Genomic DNA, 27,086 nt, shown 5'->3' with positions numbered 1-27,086 from the left:
TTAGTTGACTTTCCAATTTGTTTTGTGCTGCAATAGACTAACACAAATATCTCTTTGGAAACAATTCCTTTGTGTTACCTTGTTCCAACCTTCCAGATAGTGATGGAACCCAACTTTCATCAGCCCTAACAAATGTGTCCAGGGAGAGTCAGCATGATGTAGTGGTTATTAGAGAGTCTTGGACAGAGCAGAATTCAAAGATCACCTTGGTCATGAAGGTCACTAGTTGACATGGGCTTTAGTCACTGTGTCTCAGCTTAACCAACATCACAAGGTTGCTTTGTGGATAAAATGGGGAGAGCTATGAGCACCCCCATCTTGAAGTGCTTACATGAACCCAAAAGACAGTACCATATAGAGGAAGTTTGGAAATCATTTCGACCAGGGCTCCTTGACTCCCCCCTCTGCCTTCTGAGGTTGCAATTCATGCAGAATTTTTTGTGAAACAACCTATCCCTGCCTCACATGTTGAAGTATTTGACACGGATGAGACAAAGATACCTTTCCCATGAGGAAACTCCCACACATTTTATAATGAGGGGGGAAATGAACTGACAAGGACAACTCAACCCATCTGTGCTGAGCTATGTTGGCATTTTCATTTTTGAAATCAGCCGGGCAAATTGCCAACTAATTTCTGATAGCTGAACAGCACTTTTCTCTTTTGGATGGTGACCCCTGTATGTCAAATAAGTAGTTGGGATGGCAAAGTCTTAGTTGCATTTTTAACATAAAAACCCATTTAGAGATAGCAGCAGACATACAATAGCACTTGGTCAAAATAAATTTTACATGTGTCACAAGCTCATTTTCTCAGAACTGCTCTTCTCCCTCTGCGGCACCACCTCCCAATCCAAACCTACATCTTATACAACCACATTTTAGTACAAAACCAGCAGTTACAAAGCCTGTTGCTTCCCAACTGGTAAGAAACGCCTAATCAGCAGGCCAGTCTTTCTGCAGGCAACCCTGGCTTTGTTTTAAAGGAGCGATGAAGCTAAGAAAACCCAGCCTATGTAGTTTGGGGATTTTCTACCCAGCTGCAAGACAAGACCCTGTTTGGTCAACAACATGAATCTGTGCAGAAGACCCAGCTGCCCTCTGCTGCCCCCACTAGGTGTTAGCTCTGGCACAGCAGCTCTTGTGGAAAGGGGGGAGGTACTTCATAACAAGGTTACATGATATCACCTTTTTAATTGCCTTTACAGAGGGGATGCAGTCCAGCTTGCTGCCCACAGGTGTGCCACTGTTACACTATGTTATTGTCAGAAGGAGCTGGGAAATTTGGACCCTCAGCAGACCTCAGGGCGCTGGTATTTCCAAAATGCCATCTCTCCATCATCGCTGCATGAAGCCAGCAGCCCAGGCTCCTTCGGGTTCCAGGCCACACAGTTCACATCCTGGGAGTGAGCCCGGGCCATGTGGACAGTAAGGGTGAAAGTGGGCTGGTGGGGGTCTGAGTGCAGCTCCTCCTCAAATATTCTGATGGCATCATCTCCACAAGCCGTGGCTAAAGCTCCCGTTAGCTGGCACCTGCAGAGGATGAAACGAAAAGAATGGACTATGGGCCTGAACACACTGGTGATCTGTGCAAAGGTCCTGTGATACAATCACAGAAAAGCTTTACCACTTGACTGGAACAGATTGATTGGTCCCCAGAATGACTTGCAAGCTGCTACACAAGACTTCTCCCCTACTGTGCACACTCACCATGCCACGTCGTAGATGGTTCTTGTGTGGAAGCCAGAAAGGGTGCAGATGCATTTCCAGGTAGGATCTGTGCCATTGCAGACAACACCTGCAAAACACAAACAACTCCTTAGGCTGGGCCTGTCTTCTTTGCTTCATAGGCCAAAAGCTTCTTGCAAAGAGGCAACCTGAAGCTCTACAGACCCCACCAATGCTTTTTCACTTCAGAAACTAAAGAGTATGGAAGGAAGCAGTGTCACCACTGCATGCAGAAGCTGTGAAGTTCCCCATTTACATCCTGGAGCAAGGAGACCCTGAGACACCTAAGTCTTGTCTTTGGTCAGCACTTCAACTTAAGTACTAAAACCCTGGAACTGAACTTTTAAAACACCACTTAATTAGCTCTAGATTGCTCCAACTTCCACACAGATTCTCCTAACTGCACTCTCTCGTGTGATTGGGCAGAACAGGGTTCACTCCTCCCCTCCCATTACAGTTTTTACTCAACAAGCGTTCAGTGATAAGAGCTGAGACGCTTGCCTTGCCTTCCCTACCCAAACCCCCTTTTCAGATAACTCTTCCATGCTTCAGGCATCTCAATGATCACAAAGACTAGAAGTTAAAGAAGATGAAAGAATACATAATTGTGTATGTGTGTGTCTGTATTCAGAGAATCTGCATGGAGGTAATATAGCACAGTAGCTAAGATTCTGAGCTGTAAATTTGAACATGAACACACACACACACACCTGTTCAAACATCAACTCTATCACGAACTCATTGAGTCTTGGGCAGGAATCAGTGCTCTCTCAGCCCCAGGTTCCCCATATGTAATATAGGGGGAAATAATACTGACTTACAGTGCTACCTCTGGTTACGTACTTAATTTGTTCTGGAGGTCCGTTCTTAACCTGAAACTGTTCTTAACCTGAAGCACCACTTTAGCTAATGGGGCCTCCTGCTGCTGCACACCACCGGAGCATGATTTCTGTTCTCATCCTGAAGCAAAGTTCTTAAACTGAGGTACTATTTCTGGGTTAGCGGAGTCTGTAACCTGAAGCGTATGTAACCTGAAGCGTATTTAACCCGAGGTACCACTGTACTTCCACACTACCAGCAGCATTTTGTGTCCAAGGAGCATGCCCATTTCTCACTGAGCTATCAGCCTTAGGCTGTTTTCCTAAGGATTTTTTTGTGGATCTGCAAACCTTGGTGCTTCCTGTTTGTGGATGCTGTAGCTTTGCATACTTCAGAACCAGCCCACAGAGAATGGCATTTACTATTGGCATGTGTGGTGGTGGTTGATTTTAGCTATGTAATATGGTACCTGTGGTCCCCTAAGCGTTGCTGAACTACAGCTCCCATCATCCCTGAACATTGGCTTTGCTGACTGCGGGTAATGGGACGCAGAGTCAAACAACATCCTTGACCTAATGAAAAAACAGCAGTGGAAAGCCTAAGAGAGGCTGCACTTCTACACTGCCACCAGTAACAGCTCTTCAGACCCTACAGAAGCCAACTCCTTAGGGTGGCTCAGCTGCCCCAACAACAAAAACTTCAAATCTTAGCTGCCATGGCCCTTGGAAAACTAGACAGATCCAATTCCTTGAACAGATCCATTCCATCTTTGCAAATGCCACTGACCTTGCTCATTGCCCGGCTTATACTGGCGCCAAATGCGCACTGTCTTGTCATCGCTGCAGGAGGCCAGGCGCTCCCCACTGTGGTCAAAGGCCAGGCTCCACACCGTAGACTCGTGGCCTTCTAGGGTGGTAAAACACACCCAGTCGTCCTCTTCCTCTCGGTACAATTTCACAGTATCATCATAACTCGCTGATGCCAATAGCTGGCAGTGGAAAGGAAAAATCACAGGTAAGTGTTGGAACAAAACACCTCTGAAGCAAAACTGAGAGCAGGGCTGTTCAATGAGAGCATGGAGGGGAATGCAGAATGTTGTGTAAGACACAAAGCTCAGCTCCCTGATAATCCTGGAATTTATTTTAAAGCCAAAAGCATGTTTACAGCACTTAGGGTATGGGTAGCCAGTGTTGTGCCTTCTCTTCTAGGTGATGTTGGACTCCCATGCCCATCAATCCCAGTCAGAACAGCCACTGGTCATGGATGATGAGAGTTGCAGCTGAGCAACATAGGGGTGGGGTGGGGGGCAAACCACTTTGGCAATCCTTGCCCTAGGGCAACAAAGATATCAAGGATCCTGCAGTAGTTTCCAGGAGAAACAGATCCACAGAGAAGCAGCAACTTCCAAGAAACAGGAATACAGACCTAAGCTGTGAAGATGACAAAGCCCCACTGCTGGTGGTCACACCAAAGAGGGGGATGAACAGCCCTTTGCCTGCATCCCTGCTGCAAAGTGGGTGAAGCAAACACTGCAGCCTTTCAGCCCTTGCTGAAAGACCTACATTGGCTCCCTGTACGTTTCCGAGCACAATTCCAAGTGTTGGTGCTGACCTTTAAAGCCTTAAATGGCCTCGGTCCAGTATACCTGAAGGAGCGTCTCCACCCCCATTGTTCAGCCCAGACACTGAGTTCCAGCTCCGAGGGCTTCCTGGCGGTTCCCTCACTGCAAGAAGTGACATGAGCCAACAGTGTGACGCGGCAGCTAAAAAAGCCAATGCAATTCTGGGCTGCATCAATAGGAGTATAGCATCTAGATCAAGGGAAGTAATAGTGCCACTGTATTCTGCTCTGGTCAGACCTCACCTGGAGTACTGTGTCCAGTTCTGGGCACCACAGTTCAAGAAGGACACTGACAAACTGGAACGTGTCCAGAGGAGGGCAACCAAAATGGTCAAAGGCCTGGAAACGATGCCTTATGAGGAACGGCTAAGGGAGCTGGGCATGTTTAGCCTGGAGAAGAGGAGGTTAAGGGGTGATATGATAGCCATGTTCAAATATATAAAAGGATGTCACATAGAGGAGGGAGAACGGTTGTTTTCTGCTGCTCCAGAGAAGCGGACACGGAGCAATGGATCCAAACTACAAGAAAGAAGATTCCACCTAAGCATTAGGAAGAACTTCCTGACAGTAAGAGCTGTTCGACAGTGGAATTTGCTGCCAAGGAGTGTGGTGGAGTCTCCTTCTTTGGAGGTCTTTAAGCAGAGGCTTGACAACCATATGTCAGGAGTGCTCTGATGGTGTTTCCTGCTTGGCAGGCGGTTGGACTCGATGGCCCTTGTGGTCTCTTCCACCTCTATGATTCTATGATTCTAGGTTACAGGGAATCAAGCAGAGGGCCTTCTCAGTAGTGGCGCCCGCCCTGTGGAATGCCCTCCCATCAGATGTCAAGGAAATAAAGGTTGAATGCCAACCTCATTTGATCCTTTGCCCCAGGCAGCAAAATGTGCTGGGTCAGCCCTTGGAAGGACCGGCTCCTGAGGAGTCTTCTTCCCTCTACCAGCCAGGCGCTGAGGGGACAGGGCTCCTTGCACAAAGGTCTCTCCCTAATCCACCTTGGGTTGGTGGGGATGACCATCTTCCCACTGTGTGATTTGGGAAGCCCAAGGAGAGCTGCTGCTATGTACTCATTACAATTCCCTGGATGCAGTTTTATGGACCAGCCATGTCATTCCTGTCTTACTTCAAATGCCCATGTTGAAATGAACACTCCAGTCCACACACCCCATTAGCATCAGGAGGCTGCAGCAATTGAGTGCAAAAACTGCAACACAAGGGTATTCTTGTTCGATTAGGAGGGCTATAAGGCTTCAATAGGAGGGGGCAGGAAGGACAGAAATATAAATGTTTACAGTTTATGACAGGGGGCTATAGAAACACTGCCCTGCTTAGAGACCGGCCATTTGATAGGTCTCCAAGACAGCACGCCCCAAGGATACCAGCTGTCCGCCATACAGGAAGGGAACACTCACCTCTTGGTTGGGATGCCAGACAACATGCTTGACATCCTGCGTGTGGGAATTCAAGACACTCATGCACTCGTATTCATCCTCTTCGTCCACTGCAGCACAGAAGAGGGGGGATGTAGGGGAACAGTTTAAGAAACAAGGCACTTCTTAGCAGTGATTTCTGCATTGTAAGGTGTTTGACTAGATGAGCCTTGGGGTCATCTCCAACTCTACAATTCTATGATTCCCTCCCATGTCTGCTCCAGCCATCATGCATCATGTATATTCATACACAGTGAAAATCCCAATTCCTTTTGACCCAGCTCCATCCTCTCAAAACACTTTTGCGGCTCTCACCTTCCCAAACCCAGACAGTTTTGTCTCGGCTGCAAGTGGCCAGAAGACTGCCAGATGGTGCCCATGACACAGACTTCACCTCATTCTCATGGCCCTCCAGAGTGGCTGCACACTGCAAAGAGAAAAGGGGATATGGGTAAGAGAAGGGTAACCAGGAAACTGTGAAAACCTGACAATGTGGCAGGATGATACACCTGAAAACACAACAAACATTTCCTATTGCTGGAGGCAGCAGAAATGGTGCCTTCCAGACAGTGTTGGATTATAAATCCCACTATCTATGAGCATTGGTCATGCAGGCTGGGGCTGACAGGAGCTGGAGTCCAGCAAGATCTGGAGGGTTTCTGGCTATGTGTTATGAGTTTGCATGTGTGTATGTATTCAATTGTGACAGATTTTAATCAACTGAAAAGCATGAGAAAAGCAGCAGCAGCAACAAAACCAAAAGGGAGATTCAAGACACCTCAAAATCCTCATGGTTCTTCTTCCAAATGCAGGTGGTAGCATCAAAACTGGCAGAAGCCAGGTAGTTCCCACAGGGGGACCAGGCCACCTTGCGGATAGTTCTCTGGTGTCCCTCACCCAGAACAGACTTGCACACCCAGGTATCACCTGCCAAGAGAGAAAGCCAATTAGGAGCTGTGAAACATCTCTGGGTCCACTGGAGAGTCCTCTCCCTCCTCCTGGCACCTCAGAGGTCACTACATAAACCGAGTTAGAGAGGTGTTTACCTGGTTCAGCTTTACACTGAGATCAGATCCACCTAAACTACCCAGAAAAATCAAGAGCTGCTGTTACCACCACCCGAGTTAAAAAGCATCATGGGGAAAGAGATCTAATAAAGTCCTGTCCACTCAACTCCCCTTTGGCACTGGAACACTCTTTTTTGTCATAGCTGTCTTAAGCAGGCCTAGGCATTGATATGGGATGACAGAAATTTATGGCCAATGGCCAAGGGATAGGAGGTCCAAAGATTCCTGACTCCTGTCTTTCATCTATAGGTGGGTCACACATCACAAGTCTCTCTCTCTCGCCTCCCAGCATAAGATGCAGCATGGAATCCAGAGCGCAATGCTTCTCCTAATTGCACAATGAACACCCTTGACCAAAGACTTGGTTGCCTGTTTCTCTCCCCCTACTTTCAAGGAATGACAACAAGGAGAGCAATCTGAACCCACTGAGTTCAAGTAAATTGTGTTAGGATTGCAGTCCAAACTGGCAGACTAGCTCACCTTCTTTCCCCCATATTCGAATGCTACGGTCCCCACCACAGGAAGCTAAGAGACTCCCTGTAGGGTTCCAAGCGAGAAACCAGCACCGGGAATCTGGGTGTGCTGGGATGCGAGACAAAAGTGTCAGGGAATCCTTCATCATAACACCAAACAGTCCCCGCAGAACCTATGAAGCAGCAAAGAATGAGACCAACAAAAGGGAAGAATAATTTAAAAACTTGCAATTCAGGCATCTCCTGAACAAGAGTGCCCAGCATTCTAACATATTGATTTGCAACTGCAGAATAAAGCCTTTATTTTATCAAGGTGTGTAATGAAAATCCTCCAGGCATGCAGCCCACATGCCTTTTGCATTATGCAAGTGTTTTAAAACTGTGATCTGCAACCTTCACTCCAGTGGGTCACATCATGTCTTTATTCAATAGTAATATTTATTGTTATTGCTTCTTTTATTTCTTTTGTTGCATTATGATTTGAATTCTATGGAATATAAACTACAGTGCAATAGAACAATCAATAAAAATGCAATTTAAAAGTATACAGTATCTAGCACAGTGCATTACAATTGCTACAATGGGCAGAAAAATCATTAAAGTAGTCCACTAACATCATCAGCGAGTTTCAAGTGGTCCTTGCGGGGAGGGGCAGAAAGTTTGGTAACTGGTACACCACAGAACTGTGTGTTTGCAGATAAGGAAAGAAATGTGACATATGTAGGTTTCTGTTTGACTCTGTGATGACAGGAGGACAAGGGCCACAAGCCTGTAGCTAAGTACTGAGGACCCCGTTTTCTAAAAGCCAAGCCTTTGAAATTGTTGATATCTCTGTGGGAGTTTTTGTTATGTGAATGGCGCCACCATACCCTCCAACATGTCCCAATGCAAACTGGGATGCATGACCTGTGGGAGAGGAGGGCACCCCGAATTGAGATGTTCCAGACAGTTGATGGGTATGTGCCACAGACCTCCTGGGTGGATTAGGTGGACCACCAATTGGGAACACTGCTGTAGAGGGTTAGTTTTATGTGGCTCCCAGAAGCTACATAATTTGAATTAAGGCCTGGTAAAACATTTGTTGAGAATGTCATTCAAAAAGAAAGGAAAAGTATATTCAAATTGAAGAAGAAATATATTGCACAATTCAACATTATATTTCTCTGGTTTGATTTAGTATGTAACCTGTTAGCTGTGATTCCTGTATTACAGGAGATTGGAGTAGGTGATAAACCAGGGTCACTTCTAACTCTACAATTTTATGAGTTTCTTTTTTCCGCAGCTATATATAATGTGCGGTGCCTAAGAACATGCCAGAAATAGACCCCAATTCCTACTGCATTATTTATTAATTTCCAAAATAGACTTCATAGCAGACCGTTAGATGCTGTCAACATTTATAGAATCAAGCCACTGCAGAGGGTGGGGTGGGGGCCAAGGAAAATACACACTTCGAGCTACATCCAAAACCACAGGAGTTAGCAAAAAAAGATCTGTGTATGTGTTTGTGTGCAAACCTTGCTGGTTCACAGTGAGATCCCACCAAGTCTGGCATCCTTTTTCCCAAAGTGCTCAGCCAGTGCTTCCAGGGAGCCACAAAGCGGGGAATCAGATCAGGACCAACAACCAACCCTTACTGATCACTCCCAGCGTCACTCGTTTCCACAGCCTCTGTACATAACAGTTCATTCACAGCTATCACATATATGCAGCCATATCTATCTATCTATCCCTATGCTGCACTTCTCCTTCTTGGCCAAAGCAAGGCTCAACTTAGCATAGCATCTCACTTCCTACAGCAGATGCCTCTGAGAGCAGTGGCTCTTCTCTTTTATTTTACTTGTGCAGTTTACTATGCAAAGGTATCCTGCCTCTGGACTAGGAAGTTCTATCAGCTGTATGTCTTGGTCATAAAAGAAAAGAGATAAATGGTAGTAAAGGACTCCTGCTGCAAGTCTAGTCTGGTAGCTGGATGAGAGAGCCAGAGCAGTGCAGCGGGGTGTCGGGATAGGACAGGCGCAGGCAAACTCGGCCCTCAAGATGTTTTGGGACTACAACTCCCATCATCCCTGACCACCGGTCCTGGTAGCTAGGGATGATGGGAGTTGTAGTCCCAAAACATCTGGAGGGCCGAGTTAGCGTGTGCCTGGGCTGGGAGCTGGGAGAGCAGGGTCCAACTCTTCCCCCTCATTAGCCATGACGCCCACCTCACAGGGTTCTTGTGGGAATTAAAGGGGGAGAAGAACCATGTACCTTCCGCTCCAGCAGCCCAAGAAAGCCGCCCAGCGCCGCCGCTGCCTCCTCCCTGCCTCCGCGCTTCCTCCCCGGCTCCCACAGGGCACCTCTAGGCGCAGGCGCGCAGGGCAAAGCGGGCAGCGCCGCTCCCGCCACAGCGCCCCCTGCAGCCCACTCCCTCTCCGGAGCGGAAGTGACGACTCCACGCGGAAACTACGGTTCCCAGCATGCTTTGCGAGAGTCAGTGTGAGGCGAGAAAGAATGTGTGTGTGAGACACACACGCAACACAAGGAAGGAAAGATGGGCCGCATCTCTTTACTCAGTTCCTGAACTGGCCCTCCTGCAACTTTCAAGGGAACAAAGTTGTTTTATTTATTTATTTTTTTACTTGAAGTAAAAAGAAAAAGAATAATCCCTCAAAGCGCTTTACCAAAATATAAAGACAAGAAAAAGGTCAAGACAAGTCAGGGCTGAGAAATGCTGAGGTGAATGTCAACCTGTTTCGGTAGTTCGCCTTTTTCTCCGTCTCAGGAGGCGCCCGCCCCTCCTCCTCCCGCCTCTGGCGCCGTGACGTCGCGCGCGCGGCCGGCCGGAAGCGGAAGTGGCCGGCGGCTGTTGTTTGGTGGCAGCGGGGGGGGTCGGGCTGTCGTCGGGCGAGGAGGAGGAGGAGGAGGAAGGCGCCGGCCCCCGCGGAGTGGCGCGGCCTTGGAAGGAAGGCCAGGCCCGACGGGGCTCCGCGCCCGGGAAGGGAGCCGAGCGGTGAGTGGGGGAGCCCGGCCGGCCAGGTCAGGGCGGCGCCCCTTTGTGTCTCCCCCGGGGGAGGCAGGATCCGAGGGAGAGCGCCGGGGCGAAGGAGGGCCCAGGGGTGGGTGGAAGGTGGATCGGGCTCCCCGGGAGGGTCGCAAGTCCAGGGGCCTGGATTTCCGGCTTCCAATGTGTTTTGATAACGGCAACAAAATCACGCCTCCTCTTTGCCACTCACTGAAATGGGGGGGGGGGAGGAGCCCCGAGTGGATGTTTTCCTGACGTTGAAAAAGATGTCCGAGTTGAGTTCTCCTACCCAAAACAAATCCCTGACCGTAGGATTCCTTAGTTCTGGGGGTTGTAGTCAATGCTAGTCCTGCTCAAGAGTAGACCCACTGAAATGAGAGGGCACGAGTAACTCAAGCTCATTGATTTCCACGGACCTAGCGTTGGCGACAGCCCTTAGCACCTGACTCCGGGTGGCGAGTCTTGGGGTTCTCAGGAAAAATAAATGAGATTCCACAAGACTGACGTTTGCCAGCTGTGCCCTAGTCCGTGAAAGCTTCCTCTGTAACAAACTTGTTAAGTCTTTAAGGTACTTTTCGTTGTTCAGAGAGTGAGCAGTTTAAGAAAGGTGAGGGCAGGGTTGTTTCCAAGTTACATGTGTACTTGAAGTATGTGTACCTCGCTCCTCAGCAAAATACAAGTTCCTAAAGGAGGCTATAATGCTCACTAAGATGGTCCCTGGTCTCAGGATTACAATTTAAAAGATACAACACAAAAGGAAAGGGGATTTGGAGGGAGCAGTGGGAGCAAACCAAACTAAAAAAGGCATCTTTGTTCCTTTTTTGGCTGGTGAAAGCATGTACAGGGTTCCTTGTGTCAAATGAGAGGATAAACAGAGGAAGGTAAAGCAGAAAGAATACATAGTTGCTTATGTTACTTTGACTTGGTTACTATTTAATCAGGTCTAATATTATTCAGTAAACTGAATGGTTTCTGTTAAATGGACTCAGCTGCTTGAGCTGTGATGGTTTGAGTGATAATTTCCCTTTATTCTTTATTCCAAAATACTTAGATGTGCCTTATGAAAATGTCTAATTTCCTCTGACCTCACACAACCTGAATGGCTCTTGTGTGATGCATTCATTGGACTTGCAATAATTAAATGAACAACACAGTGTGGCTATGTCAAAGGCACTAATTGTTCTGCTTAAAAGTTGTGTGTGTGTATGTGTAGATAAACAAAGGTGCCATTTTGACAAAAGTACAAGAGAGGGTCCCTTTGTCTCTCAGCTCTTTTATACGCCATGTTTGATTATCTCCAGCCAGCTGAAATCTACAAACTGTTTTTTGAAAGTGTTCAGTGGGATATATGCAAGATACGTGTTCCATTTATACTCGTGTCTCAGTGGAGCACCCTTGGAACACTAACTGGGCTTCACTGTTGTTTAGAAGCAATTTAGTTGGTTGAGATGCATATGCATAACAAAGGCACAAATCCACTTGCCTAAAACTAAAGAAATGCTATGGGGGGGGGGCTACTGCTGCTGCTCATTTCAAGCCATACATTCATACATCATTACAGGAATCTCTAATATCCATGACCAACTCATTGGTTTTACAAATGCTGAATAGGCCATTGCCATTTGACAGGTTGATTTGGTTTGCTAGTATTGTTGTATGAAGTATAAAATGGGAGCCTCAGTAAGTTCTCTTAAAAACACTGCTTTTGTGCAATTTAATCTTGGAACATAATGAGTCTATTATACATGATAGTACTTATAGTTTTACTGAAGTTCTTTTATTACAAGGACTCATCAGCAAAATTTTTGCCACTTTTGTGAACTCTGGCCCTAATCTCCTTTGGCCTGAGAATTAATGACCACTTATTAAACCCAGGTTTCTTGGCATTGTGTGCTTGCGGGGTGCAGGGAAACTGCTGTATTTCATCTGCTTAACCATGGGAATCTCCATAGAAATCAGTGAGTCTGCTCACTTGTGCCAAAAAAGGAAGAAATGTTGGTCAGACTTGGTAACCTTGAGGCAGCCCTTAACTTGCCACAGGTGAGAGGCTATTTACAAGGCTTGATCTGTTTGTCTTTTTCAGGTTCTTCTGAGTGCAGAAGAGGCACTTCATCTGGTGCTCTGTTCTGCCTGCAGCCTTCTGTGAGTCTGCTCCCCCTGACTGGTGCCTAAAGTCATTGGCCACTCACCCATTCCAGAAGATCCCAAGGGCTTCTGTGCATAGTGTGTTTCATTGGATTTATTTGGCCTAATCTCAGAAAGAGGATCCATGTACACCCCAAGTGGCTCGGTGTTGCCCAGTGGGCGCAGGCGAAGAGGCCAGGATGGGAGTGCCTTGCCAAAGCAGCCAGAAAGGAGCCTGGCTTCTGCATTGCCTGGTGCCCTCTCAATAACTGCCCTGTGTACTGCACTAGCAGAGCCTGCTTGGCTACGGATTCATGGGGGCACTTGTTCTCGCCAGGAGCTGGGAGTTGCTGATGTGCTGGGATATGTAGACCCGGATTTACTTAAAGGTGAGAGTGAATTGTGTATAGTGTGCATTCTTTAAACAGAAATTGGTGTAGGTTGGTTCACACAGTAGTGTAATCTTGTGCTCACCAAGGTGAATTCTGTGTGTGTGATTCCTGGTGTCATATAATAATCAACTGCCTGTAGAGGAGTTGATTCTTGTATCATGGTTCTCCTTATTAAATATTTACCAACCCAGAAGTTATGGAGGGATAGGTCCCTGTGGCAATGAAACTTGCTGCCCCACCTACCCCTACAGTTTGTGCATTCTTGTTTGCACGTTTACTCAGATGTAAATCCCAATGTCGTCAGAGGAGCTTACTTACAGCTAAACAGGACTGCAGCCAAAGTTGTCTTTTTGTAGAACTACCGTATTTTTCGCTCGATAACACGCACCTGACCATAACACGCACATCGTTTTTAGAGGAGGAAAACAAGGGAAAAAACATTCTGAATGAAACAGTGGATGTATCATTTTTGTGCTTCATGCTGTGGCCACAGACATGTGATCTGATGGTGAATTTGGGGTGACCCAATGCAAAAATCCTGAGAATCCCTGTGGATCCATGCTTTGTAACCACGTTTTTGCACCATTGCAGCCCCAGGCAACAGTGGGTGTGTGATTTTTGGGGGGGCAGGCTGTAGCCATGGACATGCTATGTGCTCTGATGGTGAATTTGGGGTGACCCAATGCAAAGATCCTGAGGATCCATGTTTTGTAACCACGTTTTTGCACCATTGCAGCCCCAGGCAACAGTGGGTGCGTGATTTGGGGGGGGGCAGGCTGTAGCCATGGACATGCTATGTGATCTGATGGTGAATTTGGGGTGACCCAATGCAAAGATCCTGAGGATCCATGTGGATCCATGCTTTTTAACCACATTTTTGCACCATTGCAGCCCCAGGCAACAGTGCGTGTGTGATTTTTGGGGGGCAGGCTGTAGCCATGGACATGCTATGTGATCTGATGGTGAATTTGGGGTGACCCAATGCAAAGATCCTGAGGATCCATGTGGATCCATGCTTTTTAACCACATTTTAAGTGGGGAAGGAAGGAAAAATACAGAATGGACAAGGAGCACGAGAGGGGTGTGCAGAGAAGCAGCTGGCTAAGAATGCAGGAGAGGGGTATAACGGGAGGGAGGAAAGGAAGGCAAAAGTTTTCCCTCACCTACCCACCCAAGCCAGCCAGCTCTCTCTCTCTCTCTCTCTCTCTCTCTCTCTCTCTCTCCCTCCCTCCCTCTCTCTCCCTCCTGCATGTTTTCAGCAGCACCGGAGCACAGAGACGACACTCTGCTTGCCTGGAGGGGAGGGGCTTTCCCTGCTCTTTGTTCCGTTTGAGCAAACACAGCAAGGAAACAGAGGAGGGTGGGCAGTAAGACCCTGAGGCAGAATGCAGGAAAGCAGCCACTTCCTCTTTTCAGGTTTCCCTTCTCCGAGACGCGCGATTTGATTTTTGCCTGATTTTTTTTGCCATTTGGCTCCAGGGACCACACATTCGCTCAATAACACGCACAGACATTTCCCCTTCCTTTTTAGGAGAAAAAATCTGCGTGTTATAGAGGGAAAAATACGGTAATTGCTGTCAAAAGGATACTTTGTATCAATATTGTTATAATGATATTTTATATGTTCAGTGTTTTGAGCACTAATCTTGTCAAAATTTAACTGCCAATGTTCCATTCGTTGCAGTGGGATAAAGTTATTGCATAAAAATTATATGCCACTTGATTGTAAATACAAACAAACCTCAAAGTGGTTTACAAAAGTTAGACATGCGCTTAAATCATAAATGTGTTACAGTGGTACCTCAGGTTACATACGCTTCAGGTTACAGACTCCGCTAACCCAGAAATAGTGCTTCAGGTTAAGAACTTTGCTTCAGGATAAGAACAGAAATCGGGCTCCGGCGGCGCGGCAGCAACAGGAGGCCCCATTAGCTAAAGTGGTGCTTCAGGTTAAGAACAGTTTCAGGTTAAGTACGGACCTCCGGAACAAATTAAGTACTTAACCTGAGGTACCACTGGCTGGTTCTGGCTGGATCTTGCAACATACATCCCATGCAATTTCATATTCCCAGCTTTGGCTATAACTGGCAAGAAGCTTGTCACTACTAAAAAGAATGCACACTGCAACTTCTTGCGGGCTCAAAAAACTTGTTTCTTCAATAATTCCTTTTCCTCCCTCTTAGCACCTGCCTTTTCCTTGTAACTTAATGTGATGCTTATGTTCTGGAGAAGGCAAGGTCAGACCACGCATTAAGCATATAAGAAACCCAACTGAGTTTGCAGACCTTGCCAGTAACCAAACAATTAAGATAGCTTTTTTTACAACTATGTGTGTGGTTAACATTCAACCCAACAATTGGCTGTGTCCCAACAGCTCTCTTCTAGCAGGCAAAGTAGTTTCCTACTGTTAAAATAGGTGCCTTTGAGGACCTTGGTTAGTTATCTTTGCTGCTCCTGTTCTACAACTGCCAAAGCAATTTGTTTCATTTACTCACACTGCCTACTACGCCTGAAAATTCCAGAACACCTACAGGGCCAGGCAACCTCTTTGCTTCCAATGGCACCGACCATGCAATCATAGATGGTGGGTTGAAGGCACATGTAGCCTGTGGGTCAGGCGTCCCTTCCACCCCTCTCTTTTTCACCCACACCTCATCTCACCATCAGTGGTGAGGAGATGCCATCAGGCACCTTTCTGCCATCAAGCTGATTAGCACAGAAATAGCTGAGCAGTATCTCTCGGCTATTTTGGCTACTTAGTTGGCCAACAGCAGGCATAGGCTAACTTGGCCCTCCAGATGTTTTGGGACTACAACTCCCATCATCCCTAGCTACCAGGACCAGTGGTCAGGGATGATGGGAGTTGTAGTCCCCAAACATCTGGAGGGCCGAGTTTGCCTATGCCTGGGCAACAGGGACGTGGGGAATCAGTGGAAGGAGGACCCTGATACATGTGGGCTTGCCTATATATAACATATATTGTACCACCTGTCTTCTTGCCATAATCTCCATGAAACCCAAGGTTTCCATGATGCATGTTACTTAAACCCTCTCATACCCAACTGAAATGAAGCCTTTGTGTGAATAATTGCAGTGACTCTTAATTCATCCCTTGTAGAGTATGACTCTCTCCTTTCTCCCCTCCCTTTGTCTACGCCACTCTCAGTGTTTAGATTGTAAGCGCTTTGGATCTGGGCTGATTTGTTTGCTTTTTTATATCAGTTGCTTTGCGGTAAAGGTAAAAAGGTAAAGGTGACTATTGGGTGTGGCGCTCATTTTGCTTCAGGCTGAGGGAAGCGGTGTTTGTCCACAGACAGCTTTCCGGGTCATGTGGCCAGCATGAATAAGCCTCTTCTGGCACAACGGGACACTGTGACAGGTGCCAGAACACACGGAAACATCACTTTGGTACCTATTTATCTACTTGCACTGGTGTGTTTTCGAACTGCTAGGTTGGCAGAAGCTGGGACAGAGCAACAGGAGCTCACCACCGCCATGCAGATTTGAACCTCTGATCTTCCAACTGGCAAACCCAAGAGGCTCAGTCGTTTAGACCACAGCACCACCCGCGTCTGCGCCTTTTACCTTTTTACCTTTGTTACTTTGCAGTGCACTATGAACCAGCAGTGGAGCATGCTCGCACGGCGCCCTGGAGCGCTCGGGGAGGGCAGAATGATCCTAGACTTCAATCTGGATCAAAGGGCACATGGCTGTTGCATCCTTTTTACACACACTCCCTGAGGGCAAATGGAGTCCACTGTGTCAGGCATCACTGTGGTGGCCAGAGTGCCATGGAAATGCTCCTCTCAAAGCTGCTTGAGGAGGGCACTTGAGAAGGACATAACAGCCATTTGCTGAGGCTGGGGTCCTTCTCATGCCACCCTCACAAAGCCACGCAGGGCTGGTTTGAGGAGGGCATCGTGAGCAGCGCCCCCTCCCCCAAACTGTCCCCCCCCCACTATGTCCCTCCTATGAACAGTTGATACATGCCATAGTTCTCTTAATGGGAGCAAGAGGAATTTGATTTCATATTCAAATGAAGCTGATTCATTCTGGTATGGCTGGTACTGTGGTGTTTTAGCCTTATACATCCGGTTCCAAGTAAATATGCCTTTGGTACTAGATTATGTGGCTGCTGCACTAGATGCAAATGAATTGATCTGAAGCAAAGCACAGTATATCTTACTAAACTGTTTTTATGGTGCTCATTGTCATGAAGAAGCTGCCCTAAAACAGCCTGTTGTCTTGGGAGGATCTGCATCCAACAGATGTTGAAGAAAGTCTAGGTAGTTTCTGGGCTCCTTTAGAAATCTCAGAATCCCTGTTTCATTTTTTTTTTAATTGTTTCTAGCTATTTGCAGAAAGGATGGAAAATGTGAGGAACTTGATGTTTTTTAAATTTTATTTTAAATTTTGATAAAATGGAAATAACTACACTTCTCAGGACTTTTCAGTTTTCACATTTAAGAAGATAAAGCACCGTGGGTTCAGTTTTAAAGACCCCTACAAAGAGGTCTGCAAAAGCAACTAGTCCATGAAAATTTCTCCTTGCCTGCCCTCCCACACGTTTGTCTTTTTTGTTAGATTTGTAGCTTTAAAGAAAAAGGAATCAGCTCTCTCCCAGTTGACAAACGCTCCCTTGCCATGTCACCTGGAAGTGACCCTTACTGCCCAGACAAGTAGTTATTCTAGCCCAGTACAGTGGTACCTCGGGTTACATACCCTTCAGGTTACATACGCTTCAGGTTACAGACTCCACTAACCCAGAAATATTACCTCGGGTTAAGAACTTTGCTTCAGGATGAGAACAGAAATCGTGTTCTGGCGGCATGGCAGCAGCAGGAGGCCCCATTAGCTAAAGCAATTCTTCAGGTTAAGAACAGTTTCAGGTTAAGTACGGACCCCCGGAACGAATTAAGTACTTAACCTGAGGTACCACTGTATAAGCTAGAATGAATCTGAGTGATTATCCTTTCCGGAGCAATAGAAGGCTCTTGTTTGGATAAGCAGGCACTGCAAGTGACCAAAAGATTATTTTAAGATGTGTGTGACTTAGGCCAGAATCCAGAGTATGGTCAGCCCACAACTTGCACTCACTTTGCTTACATGAACATAACATTATGTGGGTGGGAAGAAATAAATAAATAAACAGAGTGTGCTCAATTCTCTCCTCCATGTATTTTCACTCACTGACCCCCCCCCCCGTGCACCCAGCGGGTTTTCCTTGCTTCCCAGGCTCTTCAAAGATCACAGGAGGGCTCTGAGAGCTTCCCAGGGCCTTTCTGCAACTGTCTCAGAGCCCCTTGTGGTAGCGGGACAGTTCAGGGATTCCCATGATTTTGCCTTGGCTCACATACCCCCAGAACCATAAGTGGCTGGCCTACTGTACTGTGAAATGAGTTTCAGAGCCCAGGAGGCTTTTTGTTTACTTCTAAACAGCAGCTGCCTTCTCCCCACTCCATGCAGTATGGCAAACATGAGTTTTGGAATGAGTTTTAAATGATGGCATTGGGGGAGAATGTCAGTTTTTCAGACAGTTGTTCAGTCAAGAATTCAACATGGCTACCACAACCTATTCAAGCCCAAGTAACACTCAGCACCCTCCTGCCTCCTAACCTAGCTTGATCTCCACCTCCTTGTATATTTTGGATCAAGTTATTTGTGTTGGGTATTCCCTTCCCATGTTTTAGAGAACAGGTAGCAATCTTGTCAGCTGTGAAAAGCAACAAGAAAAACCATTGTTAAACTTATAGAAAATGTCCTTGAGGAAATAGAATGTACGAGGCTTTTGGACTGAAGTAAGTCCTTTTATGGGTCAGAATGGCTGAAATATTAGGTGATCAACATTATCAAATCAATGCAAGCCTAGAAAGAAGTTCCAAACCTTGGGGGAAGCTGGAAGAAACCTGAGACTGAGAAAGACATCCTGCTGGAATCCAATTAGAAGCAGTCTATGATGGAATCTTGCAACAAACCTATAATAGAGTAACTCTGCTTGCGCCAATGGCAAATAATGTGATTTTAGAGCAGCAAGTTCCCCAAGTTCATTTTATTAATGTAGCCGATCCAAAATTGTAAGATTTCTGTAAATTTCTGTAGTGCATCTCCTCTGTTGTTGGATTCTCTAAAATGATTTTTACTTAAAGCAAGAAAGCACATCTGTGATCCTCAAGATTGTGGAATATAGCTTGAAAGGTGCATTGTGTTTTTTATGAAGGCTTTCATAAATGACTGGATGATATTCCAGTACTTTTATTTCTGTAAAATGTGGTCTGTTTCTGATGGTATAGTGCACAATGTGCTCTCGCATAACCAATATGCTACTTGTAAAGTGATTGGATATTAAAAGTGCTATATAATAGTCTTTCCCACAAAACCCCGGGAGGTTGGGCACAATTCCCATTTCAAACAAAGGGGACTGATATGTCAGTGATGTGTTCAAGGAAAAAGCTGTCTCATTTATCAAATATGTGCTGGACTACGCAGCCATTAAATAAGACCAGATAAGGCTTGTTTGTCCTTTGTTTTGTGGTTGTATCCATTAAATGAAGTCATCACAAAGTAGAACTAATACTGCTTCCACAATTAAACTTTCCCTTCTTTTCCCTATGACTACCTTCACTACTCCAGATCTGCTCCAGAGGGTTGAGGGAAGTATCAGAGCTGATTTAGGGGGCGGGAAATGGAGTACAAGGGCAAATTATGTTCCATGAGCAGAAGTTATTCAGCTTTCGCAATGACTTTTGGCAATAACCCTTGGTGAGTCTGGAAGAGAGAGGTTCCTTTTTATCCACTGAAGAAAAGGTTTGTCTTTGTTTAATGCCCACATCAGGCTACAATATTTTCACATCTGTGCTCTTATGACAGAGGTGTCAAGCAGTTTGATCAGCATGGCACATAGAACTTGATCCAGCAATATTATAATACTTCATTAAAATGGTGACAACTTTTATTTTTGTCTTCAGCATGCCTACTGCTCTAAGCTGTATGGACAGGAACAGCCTCACTTCTGCCTAGCCCATCATAGATGCAGAATTTATATTGTGTAGATAATGTGGAAAGAATGCCAAGTACCATGTAAATCCTGGCACAGCTACAAACTAATATGTTTAATTCTCAGAATGCTCCAGGAAGCAGCTGGTCTTAGGAATAGTAAATTACATGTGTGAAATCTAACTTTGAATTCTCTCTCTCTCCCCTCCCCCCCGCAGAGTACTGCATGAACCCCCAGACAGTGTTGTTGCTTCGGGTTATTGCTGCCTTCTGCTTCCTGGGAATCATATGCAGCCTTTCAGCTTTCCTGTTGGATGTGTTTGGACCAAAGCATCCTGCACTGAAGATCACACGACGTTACGCATTTGCCCACATCCTCACAGGTAATGTTAAAGGGGATTGATCTGCTCCGTTTACTGTGTTGGGCGCCTGAAGCTTATGCTTGCAAGCCATGGTTCAAAAAGGGGTTGCCCATGTGGTTGGTTCATAGTTTACTCATGGCCTCTGCAATTTCTCTAGACCCATGTGGCCGCTAAATTGTATTCTAGGTTGGTTCCTTTGGAGTGCCACCTCTCTCCTTATCCAAACCCTCCTTTTCTATGAACCTCTTGCCTTTTAACCGAACCAAAACACAACTTCATCTGCACATTCTCCCTCTGCTACCCATTCCTATGTCAAGAAGAATACACAGGGATTCAAGATGGCCTTAACAGATTGGAGAATGGGCCAAAACTAACAAAATAAATTTTAGTAGGGACAAATGCAAGGTTCTATACTTGGGCATCCTGCCAACCTAGCAGTTCGAAAGCACATGAAAGTGCAAGTAGATAAATAGATACCACTCCGGTGGGAAGGTAAACGGCATTTCCGTTCGCTGCTCTGGTTGGCCAGAAGTGGCTTAGTCATGCTGGCCACATAACCCGGAAGCTGTACGCTGGCTCCCTTGGCCAATAAAGCGAGATGAGCGTCGCAACCCCAGAGTCGGTCACGACTGGACCTAATTGTCAGGGGTCCCTTTACCTTTACCTATACTTGGGCAAGAATAGCCAGCTGCACAAATATAAGTTAGGGGACACTTGGCTTGTCAGTAGTACATGTGATAAGGATCTAGGGGTCTTAGTAGACCACGAGCTTAACAGAGTCAACCATGAGATGCAGAAAAAAGGCGCTAATGCTATTCTAGGCCGCATCAATGGAAGTATAGTGTCCAGCTCATGGGAAGTAATAGTACTGTTACATTCTATCATCAGACCACACCTGGAGTACTGTGTCTGGTTCTAGGTGTCATAATTTAAGAAGCATATTGGTAATATCTAAAGGGCTGCCCAATGGAAGATAGAGCAAGCCTGTTTTCTCCCGCTCCAGAGGGTAGGACCTGAACCAGTGGCTTCAAGTTACAAAAAAGGAGATTCTGACTAAACACCTGGAAGAACTTTATGACAGTAAAAGCTGTTCAAAAGTGGACCAGACTCCCCCAGAAGGCAGTAGACTCTCCTTTGGAGGTTTTTAAGCTGAGGTTGGATAGTCACCTCTTATAGGTGCTTTAGGTGAGATTCCTGCATTACAGGGGGTTGGACTAGATGACCCTTGGGGTTCCTTCCAACTCTACAACTCTATGATTCCTGTGACCTGCCTTCTGCTTATATTACTCTATACAGTGGTATGTACATTGAAGACTATATAAATAGTAATAAAAATATTAGAACAGTTGTAGCAATTAAATACCTTGTTTTGCCTTGAGTTTTACCTTGGTTAAACTCATGGTTTGGGAATTAGGAATTTTGCGCAGAAAAATATCAGATGTTGTGCATGCATTACTTAGGCCAGGGCTGGGCAGACCTCAGGTTTGTGAGACCTACTTTGTTTTCTTTTGTCATCCTTTTGTCTTCCCTGAAGTTGTTCTTCAAACCTCACTAACTAGGCAAAGCTCCATTGATGTCCTCTGACGTCAGGCAAGAGGGTGGGGCTGAGAAACGGGAACATGCTCAGCCATGGTGGAGTCTGATAAATAGCTTGCATCTTTAAATCTCCATGTCTGTGCACAGAAACAAGAAAATGCACATCCACAAATTCAAATTAGTCAAATGTAAATGTGTTACCATTCTAGGATTATGTGCTACATTACCCATATCCACAAGCTTTTAAGAAGTCGCATTAGAGCCAAACTAATTCCACTGAGCAATGCTTGTGATAAAAATACCTAAGTCTAGAATCTGGGGAACAGTTTCTAATTCTTTTTTCTTGCTTCTGCCCTCAGTGCTGCAGTGTGCCACTGTGATCGGGTTTTGTTATTGGGCCTCGGAGCTCATCCTTGCGCAGCAGCAGCAGCACAAAAAGTACCATGGCTCACAAGTGTATGTTACCTTTGCCGTTAGCTTTTACCTGGTGGCTGGAGCTGGTGGGGCCTCCATCCTTGCCACAGCTGCCAACCTACTGCGCCATTACCCAACTGAGGAGGAAGAGCAGGCACTGGAGCTCCTCTCCGAGATGGAAGAGAATGAACCTTATCCAGCAGAATACGAAGTGATCAACCAGTTCCAGCCACCTCCAGCATATACACCATAATGCTACCACTGAACGACTGGGTTGGGGGAAAGGAGGCTTTCTTGTAGCCCAGCTGCAGATCCTAACTGCACACAATCACTTGGGACAGCATTCTCTTGCCTGGAGCCACTCACCGGTGCTTTTCTTACCCAGGTGGTTCACTCACTTTTATGACCTCCCACCCAGGAAGAGAACTCACTTTGGAGCTGCAAACTGAAGCTTTGCTCGTGCTGTGACTTCCAAAGCAGCCCTATGGGTGATTTTTCTTTCCCAGCCCCTTGCATTTCGTACAGCAAGTGACTCAATGAACTGACTGGTGTGACCCAGCTATAGGTTTGTGCTTTTTTGTGACTCAACAGACTCGACCCAGGCAGTCCAGCCACTTGCACTCACTTGGGTGTCCTCCTGTACAGAGAGGCAAAGCACAGCTACTCCAGGAGAGGTCTTGCCTTGTATGTGAAAGAGATGGCATGTGCAAGCTTGACTTAAGTGTTTGGGAAGAGGGGGGAGGGGTCCACAGTTTTTTTTTTGCATTGTGATAAGATCTTTCACACTAGTATGCACACTTGTGGTCGTGAGTTCAGCAGTCCTGCACTGTTCATCCACCCGCACTCCGAGGCGCTGCCTCTTTGGGGGGAATGTGACTCTCACTGATATTCACACCTGGGGGCAAAGATGTTCTTCATTTAGCACATCAGAAGGTGGGAATCCTTCTCTATGCACTGGTTTGTGGGGAGGTGACACATTTGGGTTGATTCATGTGCTCTCTGAAAGGCATGGTAAGCTTGCTGCCACCATTGCTTCTTCCTCTCCCACATTCTGCCTCATGCTACTTAAGAGAAACATTTTGCACTTTATTTGCTGTTCTCGTAGCCCCCATTCCTCCATAGGCATTGGGAAGGGTGGGGGGGAGGACCAACAAAACTTGGCAGAGCCACCTCCGGGATGTTGCCACTAGTAAATATCTCCTGGATGGACTGGGCTACCTTTTGAGGTAAAGGAACAGCACCTTTTAAAGGGTTATCATTCCAGTTGGCACTGGTGTGTGTGTTTGTGTTGGCACATGTGTACATACCTCTGTGCACACTCATGTCCCAGTTTTTGAGAAATAGTATTGGCACCTATTTGTTTATCACAAGACTATATGCAAAATCTGATCCTAGGCTTGATTTTAATTTTTTAATCTATTTTAATTGAAACTATATTTACTTCTGGTTTTTAAGCTCTCCAGCCCAAAAGGCAATTCTTCCAACTTAAGCCACTGTTTAACTGAGAGGCAGAGATATTCCTGATAGTTGCAGGCAGTGATGCAAGATGGTGCATGATGCTCTGTGTAATGACTGACATCCCCTTTTTCTTTGTGTATTGTAGTGCTTTGAACTAAAATTGCTTTGAATAAGCCAGGAACTTGACCTACTCACTGCAGCTCTTTTCTGATGACTAGGTGGGATGTTATGTTGAACTGAAAAGATGGGGGGAGTGGATGAAGGAGATGCCTGTTTCAGTTTAAAATAAAAACAAGGGGATGGCACTTTGGAAAACTAAAAGCAAGACCTGCTTTAACTTAGGAAGACAAGAGATTCAACAGTGAAACTTCCATGAAACAGGTTGCCATTCAGGATATGCTGAAGCTATATCCTGAGGACACTCCTGTCTTTCAGATGTCTATCTGATTTCAGTCTGCTAGCTTCTCTCTGTCTAGAACTGGTTCATGCAAAAGTAATGTGCAGTGTAGCTGAGATTTTCCTGCTACAAGTATGAAATGTTACACATCACAGTGAGGAGTGACTCCTTTGTGTTATCCTAATCACTTGAAAACAGGGGCTTTAATAGGATTCTGATAGGTGCTTCCCTCTGTGTCCTTCAAAAGATAGAGAAATGGGACTAAATTGTAGAATTTGAAAGAAGTCTGTCTTTAAAAAGCAGTTTGTAGGAGATTAGACAAAGAGTGGTTTTCATTCAGCTCCAGTCCAGTGAATGATGAATGTGCCACTGGTGCATTCTCATTTTGTTTTCTATTGTTATTGCTCACTGTCTTTACCAGAGGAGGGCCTTCCACATGTCAACAGAGTTGACTCTGTAGCTCCTTTTGTATGTGGTGTGAGCAGAGACTGTTCCTTCCCCCTCTCTCCTCCCCCTCCCCACTGCTGCATATGAGAAAAGAGTTTGGCTGTAAATAGTATGCATAATTTTACTATCTCCACCTAATCTCTAATCTTTGGCTATCAAAGAGATCAGTGGTTGGTCTTGGGAATATTTTGCTGGTCACTCTTGCAGTCTTCTCTTTTTCTGGCCCTGAGAAGGGAAAGCAACACTGGCAGCACCTCCATGTGCCAAAGGGAGTTTGACTTATCTCCAGTATGGAGGTGGCTCCATTCAGCTTGTTTCCACAGAGGGGACTTGACCAAAACTGGTTTCCATGTGTACTTGGTTACTGTGATCATTTTTAGACCTTGAACAACATTCATGAAGCACTGTTGATTAAATCCATCTGTAAAATCCTGAATACCCTTTTCTACCAAAAATAAAATAAGGATGTAAATAGTCTTTTTTGGGGGTGTTTATACTATGGCTGAGAGAAATTACCACATAACTGGGCAATCTTGTTCACCCACACACCATTAGAATGCATTAACCAAACCTGCCTATTGTTTGTGTATAAGTTGTCTGTCAGTCACCAAAGGCAACTGCCTTGCATGTGCATCTTTAAAAGCTTTTTTCCCCTTAACTTTGCTGTCAAAACCATTATACTACTGTCCTTAAGTGCAAATTGTTCCTTAGCCAACTTGTCAACTTGTCTTGAACTTGGTTGCTTCTAAGGCTAATGCATGACTCCGGAATTAGAATTTCTAGTCTCTCTTATCTATGAAGGCTAGTGATATATGTAGGGGTCTTGCATCACTACTGGAGGGCACTTGGATCTCTGGAGGAAGGCAGTTTTAAAGCTGTGGAACTATCTGTGAAAACACCAATAATACACACTACCAAGAGAATGTCTCTATAGCTGCAGAGATAGACAGACAGATAATCACAAAACAAAGGTCTTTGCTATTAGGGACGTACAATCTAAATTTTGACTCCAGGAGGTGGGAGAGGTATAGAGTATGTTATGGCTTCTCAGCTGACATGGAAAGGATGGGGATAGAAGTGGTCCTGAATTTGCCAAGACAAGAATGAAATACTTTGTTACAGAGTAGAGCTCTTGTGGATTTTCTTGCACTAAGATCTGGGTGCCTGTGGCTTTGCAAAATGAGAGCAATTATATAGAGTGGTATATTGATTGAAGTTATTTTGACTGTAATGCCTTGGTCAACTCAAGTTCTCTCACAAGGTATACGTTTTCAGAGCAAAATCTATGCCCCAGAGAGGATGGTAGCATCTCACATCCAAGTATTTTAGATTTGTTTGTTCTCACACTACCACCCCCAATTGATCTAATTGTAAAATACTGTACTCAAAAGGTATGGCAACATGTTACCCAACAGAAATTCAAAGACAAATGTTCTGCAGGGTGGCATCTACGTAAACTTTTTTAAAAAGTGATTAACTTCTGTATTTTAAGCAACTGATCACATTTGGGTTTGAATATGCATCTTTATAAGAGGATGTGGGTGCTGCTGTGGTCTAAACCACCAAGCCTCTTGGGCTTGCCGATAGTTCAAATCCACGCAATGGGGTGAGCTCCCGTTGCTTTGTCCCAGCTCCTGCCAACCTAGCAGTTCAAAAGTATACCAGCGTGAGTAAATAGGTACTGCCTTTGCGGGAAGGTAAAAGACGTTTCCATGCGCTTTGGCACTCGTCAGTGTCCCATGCACCAGAAGTGGCTTAGTCATGTTGGCCACAGGACCTGGAAAAGCTGTCTGTGGACAAATGCCAGCTCCCTCAGCCTGAAAACGGAGATGAGCGCCGCACCCTAGTCAAATTTGACTGGTCTTAACTGTCCTAGGTTCTTTTACCTTACCTTTACAAATATGTTGTTTTGAAGATCCTGATGGGAGGGAAGTTTTCTCTGTGATATGATAACTTGACATTTAATAAAAGCCACTTCTTGTTAGATTTGTTATCTTTAAAATGATTCAAAATGTGTTCAAAGCCTATGAGAATTATTGAAAATATAGGATTAAAAGTTTTACTGAAACTGATTTTGATTGCTGCCAGCTTTAATTGGCTTGAGGTGTTTGAAGTACAGGAACTTATAAAAGTTCTGTTTTTATAAAAGTTCTGGCTGCTGCTGCTGGGAGTTGGAGGCCAGCAATGTCTAGAGGGTCGCAGGTTCTCCTTGTTTTAATGGAAGTGTGTGGCTTCTAAGCTCTGGGTCCCAGCAGGAGTTCCAAGTTTTTGAAATATTTGCCTCCGAACCTGGTGGAGAGGGAGGAGAAAGAGCAGCATAGTAACATTAATTAATTGAACTTGAGTAACTCATAATTGCCTAACTCATAATTGAGCTCAGGATGACGTACAAGGGACTGCCGTGTGCTTACACCAACCCTTTGAGGTAGGGCGAAGGGTGCAGGAGGGTGAAATGTTTTACGTTTCCTCAGTACATGAAGATTTAGCAAAGGGTGGTGGTAGCGCTTGCTGATTTTCATACCCGGCGCAGTTACGCCGTTCTTAAGTGCGATAAGAGGTTTTGTTTTTGAAGCTTGGTGTGGGGGGAAAAGGTGTCAACGTTTGAGTGGGCGGCGGCGGCCTGACCTTACAAAAAAGCACAGCCAGTCCTCCAGCAACGCACGCAGGCACCGCGAGGGGCAGCCCCGAGTGGGGACCTGCTGTCTCCAAGGCGCCCTTGAGCGGGTCACAAGGCAGAGAGGAGGGTCGGCGGCGCCTGACTGCGAGATCAAACGAAGAAGCTGGGGCAGCCTAACCTGCTGGCTGCGGCAAGGCAAGGAGAC

At 45.8% G+C, this 27,086-nt stretch overlaps 2 protein-coding genes and 2 long non-coding RNA genes across 9 annotated transcripts in view; 1 reads left to right on the top strand and 3 right to left on the bottom strand.

Moving 5' to 3' along the window:
• Nucleotides 1-711: 711 nt before the first annotated feature.
• On the bottom strand, nt 712-9,961 carry CIAO1 (cytosolic iron-sulfur assembly component 1). Of its 4 annotated transcripts, none has more exons than XM_083629619.1 (8): nt 9,759-9,961; nt 7,142-7,307; nt 6,373-6,521; nt 5,910-6,021; nt 5,577-5,665; nt 3,334-3,535; nt 1,711-1,798; nt 712-1,533 (listed from the first exon to the last, which is right to left on the bottom strand). In XM_083629619.1, exons 2-8 carry the CDS (start codon nt 7,281-7,283, stop codon nt 1,293-1,295), a joined length of 1,023 nt encoding a protein of 340 aa, XP_083485745.1. In that variant the 5' UTR covers nt 7,284-7,307; nt 9,759-9,961; the 3' UTR covers nt 712-1,292. The 4 variants fall into 4 exon arrangements, with proteins under 4 accessions (XP_083485745.1, XP_083485742.1, XP_083485743.1 ...); XM_083629616.1 differs by having other exon boundaries at nt 9,832-9,955; XM_083629617.1 differs by lacking the exon at nt 9,759-9,961 and adding an exon at nt 9,442-9,532 and having other exon boundaries at nt 7,142-7,309.
• On the top strand, nt 9,585-24,741 carry TMEM127 (transmembrane protein 127). Of its 3 annotated transcripts, none has more exons than XM_083629707.1 (4): nt 9,585-9,855; nt 12,225-12,654; nt 19,869-20,033; nt 21,908-24,741. In XM_083629707.1, exons 2-4 carry the CDS (start codon nt 12,411-12,413, stop codon nt 22,213-22,215), a joined length of 717 nt encoding a protein of 238 aa, XP_083485833.1. In that variant the 5' UTR covers nt 9,585-9,855; nt 12,225-12,410; the 3' UTR covers nt 22,216-24,741. The 3 variants fall into 3 exon arrangements, with proteins under 3 accessions (XP_083485833.1, XP_083485832.1, XP_083485831.1); XM_083629706.1 differs by lacking the exon at nt 9,585-9,855 and adding an exon at nt 9,962-10,155; XM_083629705.1 differs by lacking the exon at nt 9,585-9,855 and adding an exon at nt 9,985-10,129.
• Nucleotides 13,018-27,086, bottom strand: part of LOC310769933 — a 228,647-nt gene continuing 214,578 nt past the window's right edge. Inside the window, exons 2-3 of the long non-coding RNA XR_014551865.1 lie at nt 13,448-13,587; nt 13,018-13,288 (exon numbers count right to left, since the gene is read on the bottom strand). This is a non-coding gene — a long non-coding RNA (uncharacterized lncRNA). The remainder of the gene's footprint in view (nt 13,289-13,447; nt 13,588-27,086) is intronic.
• On the bottom strand, nt 24,919-27,019 carry LOC310769928. The gene is made up of 2 exons (XR_014551857.1): nt 26,655-27,019; nt 24,919-26,553 (listed from the first exon to the last, which is right to left on the bottom strand). It is a non-coding gene; the product is annotated as an uncharacterized lncRNA (long non-coding RNA).

This window comes from Podarcis filfolensis (assembly GCF_964270895.1).
Source record: "Podarcis filfolensis genome assembly, chromosome: 8".
Classification (NCBI taxonomy): domain Eukaryota; kingdom Metazoa; phylum Chordata; class Lepidosauria; order Squamata; family Lacertidae; genus Podarcis; species Podarcis filfolensis.
The sequence above is the reverse complement of the archived record's forward strand: the minus strand, read 5'-3'. Positions and strand labels throughout refer to the sequence as shown.